The following is a 19,146-nucleotide window of genomic DNA, read 5'->3' as shown; positions in this document are numbered from 1 at the left end:
TTGTTCTGTATAAAGCTGTAGCAATAGACTTATCAAGGCCCTTTCTTAAGAATAGTGCAACGAGGTAGGGTTTGGTTTTTGCTCTGTGCAAAAATAAATATATAGTTGTATTAGTTAAAGCTGCCAGTGATTTCTAAATGGGAGATAAATCAGCACAGGTGATTTCCATTTACAATTTTAATGCAACTCCGAAAGCAATACCAGTGAAGAGAACTTGTTTACTGGGATTAATTTGGTAATTTGCATAGTATTGTCTTTTTCACTTGTGACAACAAGCACTGAGTACTTGTTTGAGGATGAGGTGTGGACATAGTGGTAAAGTCATTGAATTCATAATCCAGAAGCCGGCGGCGTGGTAGCACAGTGGTTAGCATTGCTGCTTCAGGGCCAGGGACCTGGATTCGATTCCTGGCTCAGGTCACTGCCTGTGTGGAGTTTGCACATTCTCCTCGTGTCTGCGTGGGTGTCTTCCAGGTGCTCCAGTTTCCTCCCATAGTCCAAAGATGTGCAGGTTAGATTGATTGACCATGCTAAAGTTGCCCCTTAGTGTATTGAGATGCATAGGTTAGAGGGATTGGTAGGTAAATATGTAGGGATATGGGGGTAGGGCCTGGGTGGGATTGTGGTCCGTGCAGACTCGATGGACCGAAGGGCCTGTTTGTGCGCTGTAGAGTTCTGTGATTCTATGATTAAGCCCAGGCTCTGACTACACTGGTTCAAATCACAACAAGCTTGGAAATCTTTCTTTAAGGTGCAAAATCTTTTGAAGCAGTTGTGTTGTGTATGGGAGAAAAAGCTTTAAACCATTGAAATCTAAAAAAGGAAAAGCACCCCTGTCTGCTGCCGCCTTGCTCCAGTCCACTGCCACCTTGCCCCCATCTGCTGCTGCTGCCTCCTACTCACCACTTCACTCCACTACTCCCTTGCTTGCAGATTCGCGCAGGCCCCACCGCTCGCTTCTCGCCCGGCGCAGGCCCACCGCTCGCTTCTCGCCCAGTGCAGGCCCCCTGCTCGCTTCTCGCCCGTGTTCCTACTGATGGTTCGTTGAAGAAAAGCAGTCAGATGGAGAGAGGCACTCCAAGCGAGAGGGGTGACCAACAGGAATCAAGTACAAAGAATTAGCACGTTTCTTCTAATCTAGCACATAGCTTTTAATTTATTGCATCTTGACTGTTAATTTCATTTGTGTATATAGGAATTTAAGAAATTTCAGTTTAGAGGGTATAGCATTTTAATATTTAACTTCTATTAGGAAAGGACCACAGACCCTACCTACAGCTTTTATGTTGGTTATAATGGGAAAATCTGATTTGCTTGAAGCTTTTTCACTTAAAAGTTGCAACTTACCAGACTGCAACTACGATGGTTCTATTCTACTTGAGCATCATGTTTAGCGTGATAACCAAAAGTGTTTTGTTGAAAGCCTGTCTGATCAGTTTGACAGATGATGGAAATGTTGAATTAAACTACATTTCACCTGCAGTGGAGTATGTATATGCATCTTGTAAGTAATATAGATTCTTTACTTAAACGTGTATGAATGAAACACCAAGCTTTAAGTGATCTTGTAAAAAAAAATTTATCTTTGTGCACAAGTTATAACTTTTTTTCTTTTTTTTAAAGTGGGCACTCCGTATTACATGTCCCCGGAGAGAATACATGAAAATGGTTACAACTTCAAATCTGACATCTGGTCACTAGGTTGTCTGCTATATGAGGTAAACCGATAAACTATGGGCATCTTAACATGTTGACAGCACTTGTAGTGAGATTGAACAGTAACTTGGATTATATAAGAAAATAACTGGTATCTTTTTTAATGTTACTGATAACTTTCTGTTCTTATGAAATGCTCTGCAAATAAATGTCCTGAAGGTGTCATGCTTTGGACCAGAAAATAATTGCTGCCATTTTTCTCTCTCCATAATGCTGATCAGAATAATGATGAATAAGATATCTAAATTGGTACTGTGTGTAAAACTCATAAATTTATTGTGCTTTTCAAGGTGGAAGAAATCTATGCTTTCCTGTAATTTGTTCTTCTTGTTCACATTTGGTGCTCTATTTGTTCTAACAATGCATTTGAATTATTTTTCTCAATTTTTAGTGCTTGCAACAATCATCCTCAAGGGCCATCTATGAGCTGTTTGTCAATTTCTACCGGTTTGTGGTCAGCAATTGGTTTTAGACACTTGGTTCCTCAAAATTGGGTTGGGTGATGGCAAGGCACTTGGAGCAAGAATAAACACTAAGCACTTTAGCCTGGCTATAATTTCTATAAGTTCAAAGATGACAGAATCACATGCAATTGCCTCTTTTCTAATTAATAGAAGGTAAATGAAGTTCCCTTAAATAATCCGCTCTGTAAATATACTGCAGTGATGCAATTTACTGCAGTGAAACAAATATACCAAGTAAAAATAAGCTGATCCAAGCCAAGTTAAAAGTACAATGTGCAACAGGAATCGTGTGGCAAAACAATTAAAGGATTACATTAGTCAGAATTCACTATATATTTCTGCCAAGATCTTGTCAAAGATAACATCCATGCTCTATATGAAATGTGACTTTATCTTTACAAGTGTGTTGCATTGTCACCCATATTGAATGAAAGTTTTTTTAATTGTAATTAGCGTGCAGATCTGCTACAAGTCCTATTGTGTTCTGCTAATTGAATTATAGATAATAACTGCTGGACTGGATCTAGTGACATGGGCTTTTAAACTACAAGCCAACTTATAAGAAGAAAGCAAACCTGGGCAAAAGAAATAAATGCAGGAGACTGCTTTAATTATTTAACACTTGGGTGTTCAAAAATATAATTGACACATCTCTAAGTGAACTAATAATGTGAAACCTGGACTAGAACCTATAACAGAGCTTGCACATGAGGTTTCATTTCACCACCACGGATCTGTCTGTTTGTGATCTGAGAACTGCAGAACTTTGTGGGTCTGGAAAAGTCCATCAGTCCAGAAACTCTGTTATAGCTGGTATAGATACAAGCACCTGACTTCCAGTCCAAATTCAACTCAACGAAGAGCTGCTTGCTTGTCTGTGCCATAGTTGTCCAGTAGTCCAGGGTATCAAGCCCTGTCCCACAATTAATTGCTTTCAGGACAAAGCATAAAGATCACATTTATGGTTTCTGATTTTCAATCTAAATATTCACGCAAAGATAAGACATCTCTGATCAGCTCATCCACCTCATGCAAAAATTAGATTTTATTCCGACCGTGGAAAATGCAGCCAACTATGAAATCAATTTGAGGTATTCAGAGTGATTCACAAATAGATATTAAGTTGCTTTTGTTATGATTTGGAATATGGTGGGTTACCTAGCTACATTTGTAATTTGAAAGCCTATTTATGTTCCTTGATACTTATTGTGATTTTATCCAATTGTCTTGGTTACAAAGGTAAGTAAATTGAGCAGTAACTAGTATATTTACTTCTTAGTTTTAAAAATCAGAGTGCAAGGATGACTGGGCAGCAAATTTGAGGAAAAGTTGTGTAGGTGAATGTTAGGATTGGACTTGAATGGTGGAAAGAAATTGATTAAGACCTGCAGAGAGGGCAGGAGGTGGAATACTCAAGCAATGTACAGCAAGGATGAAAGATAACATGATGAACTTGGAGGATATATTTTCATGTGACTGGGAGTTGATTGGATATGGCAGTTGATTGGAAGCAGAAGCTGAGTGAAATTGTTTTCTTTCCTAAGCAAATTGACAGCTTTAATTGTCTGAAACTAAGTGACAGTCTGATGGACATGGCTGGTACACCAAGAATCTTGGAATGTAGTAGCAAGTGAAAAAACAAACTCAGCTGTTGGTTTGACATATAGTCTAACAGTACAAAGAATTTTCCAAGCATCCCACCCAAGGAAATGTCTTTTTCTGCCTGAAGAACATGACCTGTTCAGTAATAAATCTGACAAACCTGGAGCCCTCATGGACATAAAGTGGTCCCTTGCGTGTTGTTCAGAAGATTTTATTGTTTTGAACAGCTTGGAGGAAAGAAATGCAATTGACTTCAGTTATTCTGATGACACACATCAGAATATTTTCCAAAAATGTGCCAAGGACCTGAGTGAACTGAAGCCTGTCCATTTAGAAGATTTCTGTTTAGAGTTTTCAGAACCCCATTTAGTTATAAAACAAGTACTGATATATCTCTTCATATCTAAATGTATACTTTGCCATCCTTTCCCTTTATTATCCCTGAATTTAGGAAAACGTGTGTGGGGCAGTATACAGTGGGGGATGTTGGTTTGTATTAAAATTAATGGGAGAGAAATGACTTTCCAATCAATATACAAATGCATATTTTCTATCTATGACATGGATATAAGAACTAGGAGCAGGAGGAGCTTTGTGGCCTTTCAAGCCAGTTCTGCCATTTGATAAGATCATCGCTGATCTTTTTGTAGACTCAGCGCCACCTACCTGCCCGTTCACCGTAACCCTTAATTCCTATACTGTTCAAAATTCTCTTTGCCTTAAAAACATTCAAATGAGAGAGCCTGAACTGCTTCACTGGTGGGGAATTCGATACATTCCCAAACCTTTGGGTGAAGAAGTTCTTCCTCAACTCAGTTCTAAACCTGCTCCTCCTTAGTTTGAGGTGATTCCCCCCCCCCCCCCCCCCCATTTTTAGTTTAACCCACCAGTGGAAACAACCTCCCTGCTTCTATCTTGTGTATTCCCTTCATAATTTTGTATGTTTCTATAAAACCTACCCTCATTCTTTTGAATTCCAATGCGTATAGTCCCAGTCTACTGTCTGTCTTCATTAGCCAACCCTTTCAAGTCTGCATTCAAGCTAGTGAATCTCCCCTGCATCCCCTCCAGTAGCATGATAGCCTTTCTCAGGTAAGGAGACCAAAGCTGTACACCAGGTTTGGCCTCACCAGCACCTTATGCAGCTGCACCATTATCTCCCTGTTTTTAAACTCCCACTAGCAAAGAAGAATAAAATTCCATTTGCCTTCTTAACTACCTGCTACACAAAACCAACTTTTTGTGATTCATGCAGAAAGACACCCAGGTACCTCTGCACAACAGCATGCTGCAATTTTTTTACCATTTAAATAATAGTCCATTTTGCTGTTATACCAAAATGGATGAACTCACATTTACTAACTTTGTACTCCATTTGCCAGACCCTTGCCCACTCATTTAAATTATCTATATTCCTTTGCAGACTTTGTGTCCTCTGCACACTTTGTTCTACGGCTCATCTTTGTGTCATCTGTGAATTTTGACGCAATACACTTGGTCCCCAACTCCAAATCATATATGTAAATTGTAAACATTGCGGTCCCAACACTGATCCTTGAGGCACACCATGAGTTACTGATTGCCAACTGGAAAAACACCTATTTATCCCCCCTACTCTTTGCTTTCTGTTAGTTAACCAATCCTCTATCCATGCTAATAAATTACCCATAACACCATGCACCTTTATCTTAAGCAGCAGTCCTTGGCTCGGCACCTTACCAAATGTCTTCTGGAAATCCAGATGCACCACATCCACAGGTTCCCCATTGTGCTTGTAATGTCCTCAAAGAATTCCAATAATTTAGTTAAAATGACCTGCCTTTCACGAACCCATGCTGTCTTCCTAATGGGACAATTTCTGTGTATGGTACTGTTGTTATGTTAATGGATCAGTCATCCAGAAGCCATGATTGATAGCCTGAGATAAATTCTTGGCTCTTGGAAAATTTTGATTCAGTTTTTAAAATATTTTCAGATTTTAAAAAACTGAAATGAGGTGAAAAGTGTTGTTAGAAACAAGGTTGCTGGTATAATTTAGGCATGTAAACCTGAAAACTGCTGTTTTTACCCAGCCTGGCATGTATGTGACTTTTAATTACCCTCTGAAGTGGCCTATCAAACCACTCAGTTTTGTCAATCCACAGAAGAATACCATGCAGGTTGCAATGGTTCAAGAAAACGACCACCTTGGGGCAACTGGGATGTTTTGCCAGTGATGTCCACATTTCAACTAAAATATGCTTGATCAAAGTTCCTAATGAAATAACTTTTTCTAATGGTTTGCTTTTCCCTTGGGTTTTTTTTTCAGCTTGTGTTATAATAGCTGACATCAGGCAGGAAGACTAGTCTGTCCAAAGCACAATTGCCACCACTGTGCTCTCTAATTAGCTAATGCTGTGTTAATTACAGGCTTACACAGTAGTACTTGTTTTGTCTTATGTCTTTCTCTTCCTCTTTCTCAATCTCAGACTGAGCTTGCTGCTATCCTGATGTGCTCTGTGTTTGGCTGCTGGCCAAATTGTGTTAAAACTCAGCCAAACTATGGCAAGAGAATTCAGAGATTTGCTTGATAAATGCTTTCTTACCACCCCTTTTCTAGTCATTTCTGAGAAGTATATTTAACATACACACATTGTGTAGCAATCACCATGGATCTCCTGTTTGAGTGTGCTAATCTTTCACTTAGTCATTTACTAGAATCCAAAGTAGGGGTAATTGCAGTGATAATGTTGGGAAGTTAAATCAACAGCCAAAACATTGCCTTTCCAATCTTATTTTGTAGGATGCTTACTGTAACCATCTGTGTTGCTGTCTCTTTTGCATCTGTTGACATGCTCTAACTTCTTAACCATAATCTATTATATAAAAGAGTTTTCTTAGGCTAATTTTATATTGGGTTCATTCTTTTCAGTGTAAAGATTTTTTAAAGCACTGGTGTGGAGTAAAAACCTCCGAAATGCGAATTGGCCACATCCCTTAAATATAAGTAGAAAATAAAATGAAGACAACTGTGTTTTTGCCAAAATTAATATCTTCTGGTGGCAACATTTCATGATAAACTGGATTTTTGCCAACGGCACAGTTCCCTTATTTCAACAATATTGTCTCTACTTTGGCATCATTCTGAACTGTATGTTGAGAAAGTTAGACCTTCCATATAAGTATGATTCTGCTATAATGGAAGATTTATATCAATTATATCATTTATTGAAATATGGCATTTTGGTGTTTGATTTTCACCTGGGCTAGATTGTGAAAATAAGTTTTTATATTGCATCTCCTAAGGAAGGAGAAAACGTTATCAGAATGACTACTATAGTAAAGTTTTAGAGAGCAGAACTTTTTTGTGTGGGGAGTATCCTATTAAAAAGGCTGTTTAATTAGGTAAGGGGATAGCTCTTGTCAGCTCATGCAAAAGAACTTTTTCATATCAGGTTTTAGTATTGGTTTTATAATCTTTGAGGAAGATTGTAATCGTCAAACGTGGCATTCAGTACGAAGTTGATTTTACAAGAATTATTTATTTTGGTGATGTATTGATAATGTTTTTTTTAAGTGAAGTTACACAATACACATTTAAAGTACAAGATTAGCCATGTCATTTCATTAAAGTTGCATTAAAGTTAATGTTGTCAACAATTCATTACATTGTTGTCTCTGGGTAGGTTTTGTAATTCAGCCTTTTGCTAAGTGCTACATTTGCAGATAAACCTGTGATATGCTCAAAAGGCCTGTGATGTTTCAAGCTGTGTTTTGCTATTAAGATCCCCATGAAAATCAATAACTTTTAAAAAGCAATTTAAGCTTCCAGTTAATAGATGAAATTAAGACATTACAAGATTTCATGTTTTAAGACTTCCATGGCAACAGACTAAAAGCATTGTTGCCTAAATATCATTGCTGTCGGCCACTTATACTTTAAACCTTATTCCTTTTTTCCCTTTTTTGCTTTTAAGACAACCTATTTTGCGTTATCAATAATTTGATTTTCCTGGACCCAGTCCAAAGTGAACCTTTGCTCCTGATCCTTTCCTTTCCCAATCTCGTAACCTTTAACCCTGGAATCGCCTTTCATGGTGAGGGCTTTTCCTGGAGACAACCCCTCTTGTGTGTGCTAGGTAATCTTGCAGCCTAATTTCAAATCCTCACTAATTTGACTTTTCCAATCCAAGTTCCCATTTTTGTGTGGAGAACCGTAGAAACGTTTGACCTCGAGCTGCTCCATCTCTCCTGGATCCTGATGGACTGCCAATGACATGAGTTTCAGGGATATCTTAGAAACACTTCTCTGTCAGCCTAGCTTTATTGCAGTGTGGATCACACGGGCCTTGTTTACAGGTAAAAATGCTGATTAGCAATGCTTGAGACCTGAACCGTCTTTTATCTTGGAAGTAAGTGGACCATTTAAAGCATAACTGTTTCTCATGACGTTCTTAGCATCTTCCTGGAACTTTGGAGACTCGCGGTCAAACCACTGTAAACACAGATTCTACTCCCATTGTCTCCAAGTATGAACATGTTGTATCTTCTTTCCAGCAACAACCCAAGCTTCCTTTTAATTTTTAACAGCTGCGTTACCCTGTCCTATAGTCAAAAAGACTTCGGAACAGATCAGTAACCTTCATTTTACTCTAAATTAGTGACACAGTGCCAAAATATAGCCATCTAATAAAACTTCATTAGGAACAGTGTTACAAATATGTTGTTTCAAGGATACTGCAATTTGTGTATTTTAAAAACCACCCTTCATACAATGATTCTAAATGAGATTTATGACTATAGTCCTGGATCAGTTATCTAGAATGACAAGTGTTCTCTACTGTAGGCAAGGCTTCTCCATAGTAGAATCTAAAGTAACCAAAACAGCCTCAGCACTGTGAGGAATGGATGCTGGTTTTCAGAGGTTGGTTATTGTGCTCCAGAAGTGTAAAGGGGGATAAGAGGTGCTAAAATTGCTGTTTTTAAAAATTCATAGCAAAGATCTCCTTGCTCATTGGCTGCAGAGGGCTACAGGTTTACTAAGTGTATTAGGAGAAAATGTATAGTTGGGACGCCAACTTTATGATCATTGGGGTGACCAGATGTGCATAGTCTTTAAACTAAATTTATTTTTGAGCGTGGATAGCTAAGTGCATTTCAACTTAATTGAAATTGTGTTAGAAAATAAGATTTTGCTTTCAGAAAAACACATCTGAATTATCAAGAGTTTTTTAAAAAAATGATAGTTCCAAAAAACTGGTCTGCACTTTAGTCACTTCAAATCGTGCTGGTGAAGGAAATATCAGTAATTTTTGTGGGATTATATGATTAAGATTATTATGAAAAACATTTGGAATAGGAGACGTGTCGCTTGCTCATTATCTTTCATTCGCTCTTAGTTTGTAGTTTGGTATTGGATGTTCCAAGACATCCTTTTGTTTTTAAACAAACAATTCAAGTAGAATGATGTTATTGGCTGACCAGTCCTGGAGGAATTTTATAGCTTTACTCACAGTGAGAGAGGCCACTATAGGCAAAAAATGAGCTTAATAACAATAATGTAAATAGTTTAAAAAAGTTTAAAATTGCAGTTCAAATTTATTCCAGAAGCTTGATATAACATTTATAAAATCATTTATTATTATTATTAATGAATAAATGTATGAATCAATTTTATAATTTAATAATTAATACTTTTATAAATGTTATCACTTTGCATTGCTGGTGTGGAAAATAATCTGAATTATAATTCCAGGAAATAGATAACCATTCAATTACTTTGGCTCATCAGGTGTGCTGTCTGATATAGTTAAAACTATCATAAATAGAGGGAACAGGAGATGATTTTGAAGTCCCTCTTTGGCTAAGCTACCTAAGTTAATGTGTAACTGAGCATCTTTTAGGCATTTTTTTTATGTTGCAGTTGGACTTGTGCAAGTACTGCCTCAACTTACAGCAGCACTCAAACTTGAGGGTCCTCTTCCTTGCATGCACGTACTGGCTATTATATCTTGGAGCTATGATATTCCATCCTGACATGACGGGAACAAAATTAAAACTTTTTCTTTTGTCTTGTGTGTTAAACCATTGGCTTATTTTTTCTGATAGCACTTAGCCAGGTTCATAAACAGAAAGTGTCCCCGCATAAATCTGGCACAGTTGCTTCAGAACAGATGTCGGCACAAGGTATGTGAGAGAAGATGCCAAAAATTTCAGTATACATTGGATTGGCAGCTCGATCTCAAATGAAGAGATGCATATTTCAATTCCCTTTACCCTAATCAGATTTTAAAAATAAAATTCAGCTGACTAATTCAGCAGTCAGTGTGGAAGAGATATTGTTAAGGTATGGGTACCAGTTATGGCAGGCCAACATAGAACTATATCATCTACAAAAACGTATGGGTGAGTGGACAAAGAACTGGCAAATTGAGTATAACGTGGGAAAATGTAAAATGCTTCATTTAGTAGGAAGGATAATAAAGAAACATTCACTAAATAGTGAAAGGATGCAGAGGGATCTGGGTGTCCTAGTGCATGTACCACAGGAGACTGGTACGCAAGTACAGCAAATAATTAGGAAACCTAATAGAATGTGATTGTTTATGGTGGGGAGGAATTGATTATGTAAGTAGAGAGTTCATGCTTCCGTTGCACAAGACACTGGTGAGATCATAACTGGAGTACTGTGTACAACATTGGTTTCCTTGCTTAAGAAAGGATATAAATGTGTTGGAATCAGTTTAGAGAAGGTTTATCAGATTAATACCTGGAATATGTGGGTTGCCTTATAAGGAAAATTTGGACAGGCTATGCTTGTATCTGCTGAAGTCTCTAAGATTGAGGTGACTTGAGTAGGATGTATATGATCCTGCGGGATAAAGAACAAAGAAAATCATAAGATTTTGACAGGGTGGATGGAGGGAGGATGTTTCCTCTCACAGGAGACTCTAGAACTCGGAGTCACTGTTTAAAAATAAGGGGTCATCTATTTGAAACGGAGATGAGGTAAAATGATTTAAGTCAGAAGGTCATGAGTATTTGGAGTTCGCTGCCTTAAAAGATGGCGGAGTCTTTGAATATTTTTAAGGCAGAGGTGGATAGATTCTTGGTAAGCAAGAGGGATGATGTGTTATTCGGGTAGGCAGGATGCAGATTTGAAATGATTTTCAGTTCCTCCTTGATCTTATTAAGCGGTAAAGCAGGCTCAAGAGGCTGAGCCTACTCCTTGTCATGTGTTCGTATGATGCTCCAAGGTTTGATTCCAGTTTTTCTCCTTAGTTAATTGATCACAACACAAGTGGCATACGTTTCACTGGAAGTGAACAGACATGATATTTTTCCAATTTGGAAATCAAAAAATGTACATCTGATCACAGGATATTCGGGTTTAAAATTTTGGCAAAATGTCAAATGTTCAGGTAGTTGGAATGCAGCTTTCTATTTATGCATATTTTAAATACCTGACAAAATAATGACCCAGATTTTGCTGTCACAAGAGCAAAACTGAAAGGACATAATTTAATGCCCTCCTCTGGGATGAGTTTGAAGCTGGGAGAAGGTCAGGTGGGAGTCCTGCTGTATTTCTGTGTCAATTATGTCCAACATGGAAAGGCCTTCTCTCACACTGCCAATTGTGGCTGTAAATTAGGAAATTAATGCCCACTTAAAGGCCTCATCCTGCTGTCACTGGAATTCAACCAGTGGTGAGGTTGCCATGTGGGTAGCGCAGTCGTCAGGTGGGCTACATGAGGACAAACCTTGACAGATTTGCTTATGGGCTCCTGGGAGAAGGTGGTCGTCCATAGTTCAATAGTGAGCCCCAAATTGAAGGGGCTGGTATCGGGAAGCTGAGAGCCCACTATAAACTATCCCCCATCAGCCTTCCCTCCAATTCCATGTGACCTTGCCCCAAGACCTCTTCTTATCTTGCCCTCACTTGCCTCTTGCTTTGTATCTCTCATTGATCTGGGGCCCCTAGTGAGTGCTTTGTTGGCAGCCACCACCGTTCCCCTGGTGGCACTGCCTGTAATGGAGTTGCCAGCCACAGGGGCGGGGATTTTTCCTGAGGTCCTTGATTCCAGTGAAGGCCTGCTGTCGGTCACTTCAGTATCTTGACTGGCACTTAATATCATAGCGGGCCTTTCCCAAAGGAAGCAACATGGGGCTCTCGCTGGCTCTCTAGCTGGCAGACAATTCCCCTGTCGCTCAGATTAAATTCCGCCCAGAGTGTTCGCTCTCATTAACCTGTGAAGCTGATGGCAATTTCTGGAGTCTGCATATGAGTAATTAAACGTGGATGTCCAGCAGTTGCTGCAGGTGATTCCCTGCTCCTCCACAGTGTGTACTGTTGAAGTCCCTGCAGATGGCAATCTTCAGAAATTACTGAAATGAAGAGAGATTTCCCTTTTATGCTGTAATATAGTTAAAATCCTTTTAATGAGATGTAATTGGATTTTTAATTTTGCATAGGCCATAACAATTGCAGAACAGCATTGCCCCAGAAATTTATTATTTTTTGTTATATGAATTCATTTGATTATGATGACATCTTGTTTTCTTAAACATTTTACAAATTTTGTTTATTCATTTCAACTTTTATTGTGCAGATCCAAATCTCTATTTCACTCTCTAAAATTTGAAAAAGTGAAGGGTAATCAGCTCACCCTGTCTGACAACATTAATTACTGTTGCTGGATATTGGGAGATCCATTTAACCTGGGACCAGATTCAAATTAGACAAAATCTATGTGACAGGTATCACTAGATCTTTGTGGAAAGTCATCTTCAAGGTCAGCAATGAGTGCCATTGCCTTGCTGCTGACTCCAAAGTCCAGGCCATTATATAGGTGCGATTGTAGTCAACTATGGGATATTCATTGTATCTCATGTGAAGTACTTGCATATCAAGTACTGTGGGCTCCTACAAATGGTTCCTGATTGTGGGAAAAAGGGAGTCAAAATGGAAATGGTTTCATTCATTTTGCACTCATTGGATCATGATTTCCCTTTTTTAAAAAAAGCATTTCATACTTACAATGCATTTAGAGCACGTCATGTTATTTTGCTGTTCAGGAAAAAAAATTATGTTTTGTTGATGCACAATTTACATTGTTGAATAATCTTTTAAACAAGATAGTTAAACCTGACTTCTTCTAGAACGAGCAGTACCAATTTTTAAACTGAGGGCCATTAAGGTGTAAAAATGCATATGTGTCTAGTTGGAGAGCATAATGCAATAGGATAATTTCCTGGTATTAATTAATGCCTTGTTGTTCAGTGTCACAAATTATTTGCATAAATTGATAATATAAATCAGTTACTCATCTACACGGACCTTGACATCTGAAGATGAGGTTTTACATGTTTCCTTCATTGTACAGAGCAGCAGTTGCCTCCTTAGAAGGTTGTAGGTTGGTGGCTTACAGTAAAAGAGAGAGTGCAGCCACCAGCCCTGAAGACAGACACTGCGCTCCCTTACCTTGAACACACGAGGAATACTAATAAGGAAAGTCGGACCCTTGAGGTCAGGGAGCAAGTCAATCATTTCAGTGATCGTCTCAGTGAGGAGAATCAAATTAGCCTGAAAAATTCAGCTGCTGGGAAGAGAGGGCAAGCAGCTGTCAGGGGCAGCAGCGATATGCACTAATGAACCAGATGAATAGTGCAAAAGCTAGAAAATAAAAACAGGACAGTTGACATTTTTCATCTGTCAAAGCAGAAGATGCATGAAAATATGCCCAGTTTAACTCTTTACTGAATTTGCTTCCTGTCAGTAATATTCTGAAATGTTTTATTGACTTGTGTTTAGTAACATAATATTGCTTACATTTTAACTGTTTCTAGTAGCCACAAAGTGCTTGTGATATTTGAACATTGTTAGCGCATCCATCACTAAATTACTCTACTATGTTGATTCAGAACTTCAGATATCTAAATACCAGTTCTGGGAATCAAACAGTTAAGGATACGTTTCAAAGAGCAGCCGACAGATGAGAGCCATTTTCAGCTTGTCCTGTCCCTGCTAAAGCTCACTGAGTACCATAGGATGGTCTGCGTGTTTTGCAGAAGGTCTGTGTGTCTGGGGAATGTACACATTGTCCTTTGAAAATCAAACTTATTAGCACATGCAGAAAAGGGTGACTGACTTTAGGGCACCACTCTGCTCACTGCAGCGTTGATGCTGTCCATGTTAAGAGATTTAAAAGGTACTAATACTGAATCCCAAGGACACTATCAGTGGAAAAGAAAGTGTGTGGAGGATTCTAAAGTCTGCTATTTGAAGATACGTGTATGTAATAGTCCATGCAATCCTTTCAGGCAGGACAGATATTGGACATTGATTATTGCTTTTTTTATTTTCTGAACTTCTATGTATGAAGTGCATACGTATTTCAGAAATGATGTACCTGTTCTTATGACACTTCATTCTTAAAAAATTGAATGTTCAGAGTGAATGATTTATTTTTAAATACTAAAATTTAGGCGATTAATAGTGCACTATTCAGGTTGCTATTTGGCAGAAGTGTTTCAGGACGGAAATGAAAATTTAATTATAGCAGGAGCATATTTTTCTTTCCGAATGGTAGTTTTGCATTAGCTATCCAACATAAATATTTTGCTGGTTCAGCATGTAACAATTGGGACAGAATAATTCACAATATTCTTAATAATGTTTACATACATTGACACATACATTTCAGTGATTTAGATATTCCATTAGAATAGTTCTTAAATCCTTGTGACTATCTGTGGGCCTGTCCTGATAATGGGGGCGGACAGAATTAAGCTGGATGATAAATGCTGTGCTCATTGCACATGTAGAAATCGAAAAGCCCCAAGTACCGAAATTGTGAATTATGAATAGCTGGTTGTGTAGTTCCATTAAGACAGATGCCATTTAACAAATTGGTCAGATTTTATCTGACTAATATTTCAGCTCTATATTAACTGTTCAGGCTGCTATTTATATATAAAAAAACTTTTAAATGCTTCCTTAACAAGAGAGCCATTTTAATGTAGGTTTTACATACTTGATTGAAATAATTGTGGATGCCGAGGGTACTTCAGTGGTTTCCACCATATCAGAGAAATTCCAATTCCCGTTTCTCTAGACAAAGCAGCCTCCCAAGCCTTGCATCCAACAAAGGTACTTTAATTTTTTGCTTCTATATGGCTATGAGTACAAATTTGAATGCACATTGAAATTACTACTTCAATTCTGTATTGTTGCCATGGTGGTTCATCATACACTTAGTTTATTTTTATTGAATTCTGTTGACGGAAGTAATTGTTTCATCAAACAACAAAGATTCTGGTCCCATTTGTTAAATCAGTCAAGAAACTAGAGGAGGGAACTTAAACAGGAGGAAACAGAAATTAAATACCCAAAGCTTTCATTCACAATTCTGAAACCACATACACGACTTTATAAGGACTTGAAGTATGAATTTCTAAAGAATCCAGGATTCTCACTTCTCCCAGTGAAAACCTATTTCTATTCCCATAAGTAAAACACACTGATCACGATTGACTTGGTTAGTCACTAATTATCTAAACATTCCAGGAATTCAGGTAATTATTGCTGACATTCCAGTGCAGTGTTGAAAGTGTCCTACATTGACAATCGCTGCTAAGGTTTGAGACCGAAACCCTGCAATACAGAAGGGCCTTTACAGATTCTATCGTGCTATTGTAAGAAGGGAAGGAACTTTTCCTCCGTGTACTGGCCAACAATTCCAAGCTGCTTATTAAATTGTAGGATCTTTAGTCACTGTTTTGGGGTATTTCAGCAGTTGGCAACATTTCTGAGAGATGTGAATGTTGCATAAATGAGTCTTCTCCGTGAAAGTAGAAATGCTGTTCTTTACTGTTCTTTACTATAATTTGGCATTGTGACATATATTTACTTAGATATACTATATCTTTATATATGTAAATCCACAGTTACCAGCTGATAGAATTTACTTATTTTACAACAGTTAAGTAGGTGAAACTCATTAGGTAAGATGTTCTTTATTTCTCTATTGTATATTGTTCCAGGAAAATTGGATGGATATGATCACAAAGTATTGAATTGCATTCATATAGCCCCTTTCACAACCTCAGGGCATTCAGTGCATTTCACAACTAACTTTTTTTTACTGTTTAGTCACTCTTGGAAATGTGGGGTTGCAAGGCAATGTTCCATAAATTGCAATGGAATCAATTACAATTTTAACTTTGTTGTGAAATAAATGTTGACCAGCAAAACAGAACAAAAACAGAAAATGCTGGAAAATCTCAGCAGGAGATCTTGACCAGAAGAACGTTCCTTTTTTAATAACGCCACTGTTTAATTTATATCTATTTTGGGGAGGTGGGGTAGTCGAAGATTCAATTCAACATATCTTTTGAAAGGTAGTCCTGTGGCAGTGCAACATTCTTTCAACCAAATATCAGCCAAGATTATGTGCTGACTTTCTGAAATAAGGCTTAAATCTGCAGTGTTCTGACATGGAGACTAAAATGATTACCGTGAAGTTAATGCTAACAGAATGATTCTAACATTTTCATCACCTTTTCATGCATGCACCTTCTTTGGAGGTCATTAATTTTAATTTCTGAACACCTATTTCGCTCAGTGACCTCAGTCAAATTATTTTGCCATGTTCAAAACTACTTTGTCTTCCTCATTCATAACAGTTTATGCATTAGTATTATCCTTGTAGCAAAATGGAACCAAAGCAGGAAAAGTTGTATTTCGTCTCGTACTTTGATCAGCTGTTGTATCCCTGCCAAGCTTTTTTTATTTTGCTTTGTGTTGCAGAACTATCCATTTATACGAGCAATAAGATTCACTTGCAAAAAATAGTAATGAGGTCTTAAATAGCATGATGAAGTTCATACAAATTGCAGCTAAACAGGATGATGGCGTTTTCTAAAGAGAGACTTGTCCAGGTGACATAATTTCAAGCACTAATGCATGCTTGGTGTTTGTGAGAATGGATTTGTTTGCTATGGTAGGACAATTAATGATGCCTTATTTTAGTTAAACTTTGGCAGTTAATTTTTTTTGTTTGGCAAGTTGCTAAAATGTGAGAGTTAACATCGTTGCAGGGAGGGAACCAAGCATCTGGGACCAGAATTAAAGTAACAGTGTATCTCCTTAATTAATGAGATTGAAGGATCATGAAATTAATATTACAAGGACTGAGGAAGAATCGTAAATTATATTGAGTGAATTTAATGTCAATCTGGTACAGAAAGAGAAATAGGAAAAAATTGAATTAGGGAGACATTAACAAAAGAGACAGAAGTAAAATGAAATAAAAGTGAGTTTAAAATGTTACTTTTTAAAATCTCAAACAATTAAACCCTAAAGCAAAATGACTTAACACTTGTAGTTAATTTTCAGTGCCAGAGGGTTGATTTGACTGTAATTTACACTTATCGTGTAATTAAAAGAGCACGCAGACTAATATGGAGAAGACCACCATTCTGTGGTAAAATTCGTTTAGTGGCTATCATGTGAATACAGCAGTTTTGGTGAATTTTACTGTTGAGGGAATCAGCACAATGCAGTCTTTGCAAAGTTAATGGACGTGATCTTTTGGATTTCCGTGCAGTTGCTATAACATTTGTGAATAAATAGCAACAAGCACCATTAGTCTTAGCATTACTGTAACAGCAAAGTCTGGCCTATAAACTGTTTTTAAACTATTCTCCAAATGAATACAGCTAAATAAGTTGAGTTGCATTAATTTTTAAGACTTTTCTTCACACTTCATGCATAAACAAATTGCACTGAGCTTTAAGAGAAAACTGCTGCCACAGTTGGTAATGCTTAAAACGTTTTTTTACTGCAGATGCCAGAATTGTAAACAAAATCACCAAAATGCTGGAAAATCTCAGCAGGTCTGACAGCATCGGTGGAGAGAGAACAGAGCTAACATTTCAAATCTAGATGACTGAAATTTTCCAGCATTTTCTGTATTTTTGTTTTTCAGGCTGCAAACTGAACTCTGCATGACACTTCCTCATTATGTCTCCTTTGTCATAAATTTGATAAACATCTTGCTGTTAAGTTTACTTTCTTTTAATGATACAAAGGAGCTAGTTTCAAAACAGTTCACTCTAAACTGCATTACCTTTTACTTAAAACTCTAATCTTTATCAGCCTGTTTCATTCTACAATTAATCACATCGCAAAACATATTGCACTTTTATAGAAAAGTTGAATTTTATTCATGACATTGATGTCTTCACAGTAGCTAGCGATGATCACTGCTACATCTCTTACGATACTTTCAAGTTGGTCCTGGACTCATCCTCCTGCAACAGTATTACAGTCTCATGATGACTGCTGAATACAACTAGCCAAACCCCAGAAATTAAACACTAATAATGAAGCAAGTTAAGCCCAAGTCCCTGCACCATTTATTGGGCTATTCTGAATTCTAAAATGATCTTGCACAAGTTTTATTGGAGGACGACTCTGGTTAGAATTCCTGAATTTATGACTCATTTAATAGGTGGTGTAAATGTGTAGTGCTGCGCATTTCAGTAGGTTACAGTGCATTATATATTCATTAAGGAAATGAGAATAGCCCCAAAACAGTAGCATTCAGCAAAAATAAAAGTGAGGTCTACTTTGCCAGTCTCTGTAAGCAACATTTATGCACTTTTAACAAAGATTTGTCTTGTTTCTATTTACTCTGAATTGTGATATTTGAAGCATTGGTAAAGAGCAGTGGTAACAATGCAGCATCTTTTGAACATGTTTGAAAGACAGGCGACTGGTTAAAAAGGAAGTTTCTTGAAAGAAATGGCTGAAGTTTAGGTTATTTAAAAGTTTGGATGTACAAATTATCCTTGGTTAAAATTGGGCTGTTGTACTTCCAGTGCATTTTCCTGTCAAACCTGCCCTTTTGCCCTTTTTTGCTTTTCACATGGTTATAAATATGAGTCTTGCTGCATTTTTTTTTCATTAAGTTGGCCATTCCACATCTTCTTCAATCTCTTCCTTTTTCTCTAATTTGCTTAAAATTGAAATAGAAGTTTGCTGTTTCTCTCCACAATCTGCTTTCGATTAAAAGAGAGAGGAAAGAATAAATCCTAGCAAAGCTCAAAGTATGGTCAGCAGGAATCTGGGAGTCAGTTGCACTCTTCAACCAGACATTGAGACTTGTTTTTTTTAAAAAAAAACAAGTATAGAGAAAAGCGTGATTCTATATCTGGGGCACATGAACACACTCAAATGCAGATTAGTAGATGAGATCCTGAATTATTGCAGGGTTTGGGGATACCCGGCCCTCACTGGTTCACAGTCTAGTTGGTTGATCAAAGTTAGAAGTCTTAATACATTAAATAATTAACGACAAATACTACAAATGCCACACAGAAA

At 37.5% G+C, this 19,146-nt stretch overlaps 1 protein-coding gene across 5 annotated transcripts in view; it reads left to right on the top strand.

Moving 5' to 3' along the window:
- The window catches only part of nek7 (NIMA-related kinase 7), a 180,793-nt gene that overhangs the window by 148,825 nt on the left and 12,822 nt on the right, over window positions 1-19,146 (top strand). For all 5 annotated transcript variants that reach the window (XM_080195839.1, XM_080195842.1, XM_080195838.1 and 2 more), the window contains exon 9: window positions 1,624-1,718. In XM_080195839.1, the coding sequence (XP_080051965.1) occupies window positions 1,624-1,718 (95 nt within the window). The remainder of the gene's footprint in view (window positions 1-1,623; window positions 1,719-19,146) is intronic.

This window comes from Carcharhinus amblyrhynchos, chromosome 9 (assembly GCF_965287045.1).
Source record: "Carcharhinus amblyrhynchos chromosome 9, sCarAmb.v2.hapA, whole genome shotgun sequence".
NCBI classification, from domain to species: Eukaryota; Metazoa; Chordata; class Chondrichthyes; order Carcharhiniformes; family Carcharhinidae; genus Carcharhinus; species Carcharhinus amblyrhynchos.
The sequence above is the reverse complement of the archived record's forward strand: the minus strand, read 5'-3'. Positions and strand labels throughout refer to the sequence as shown.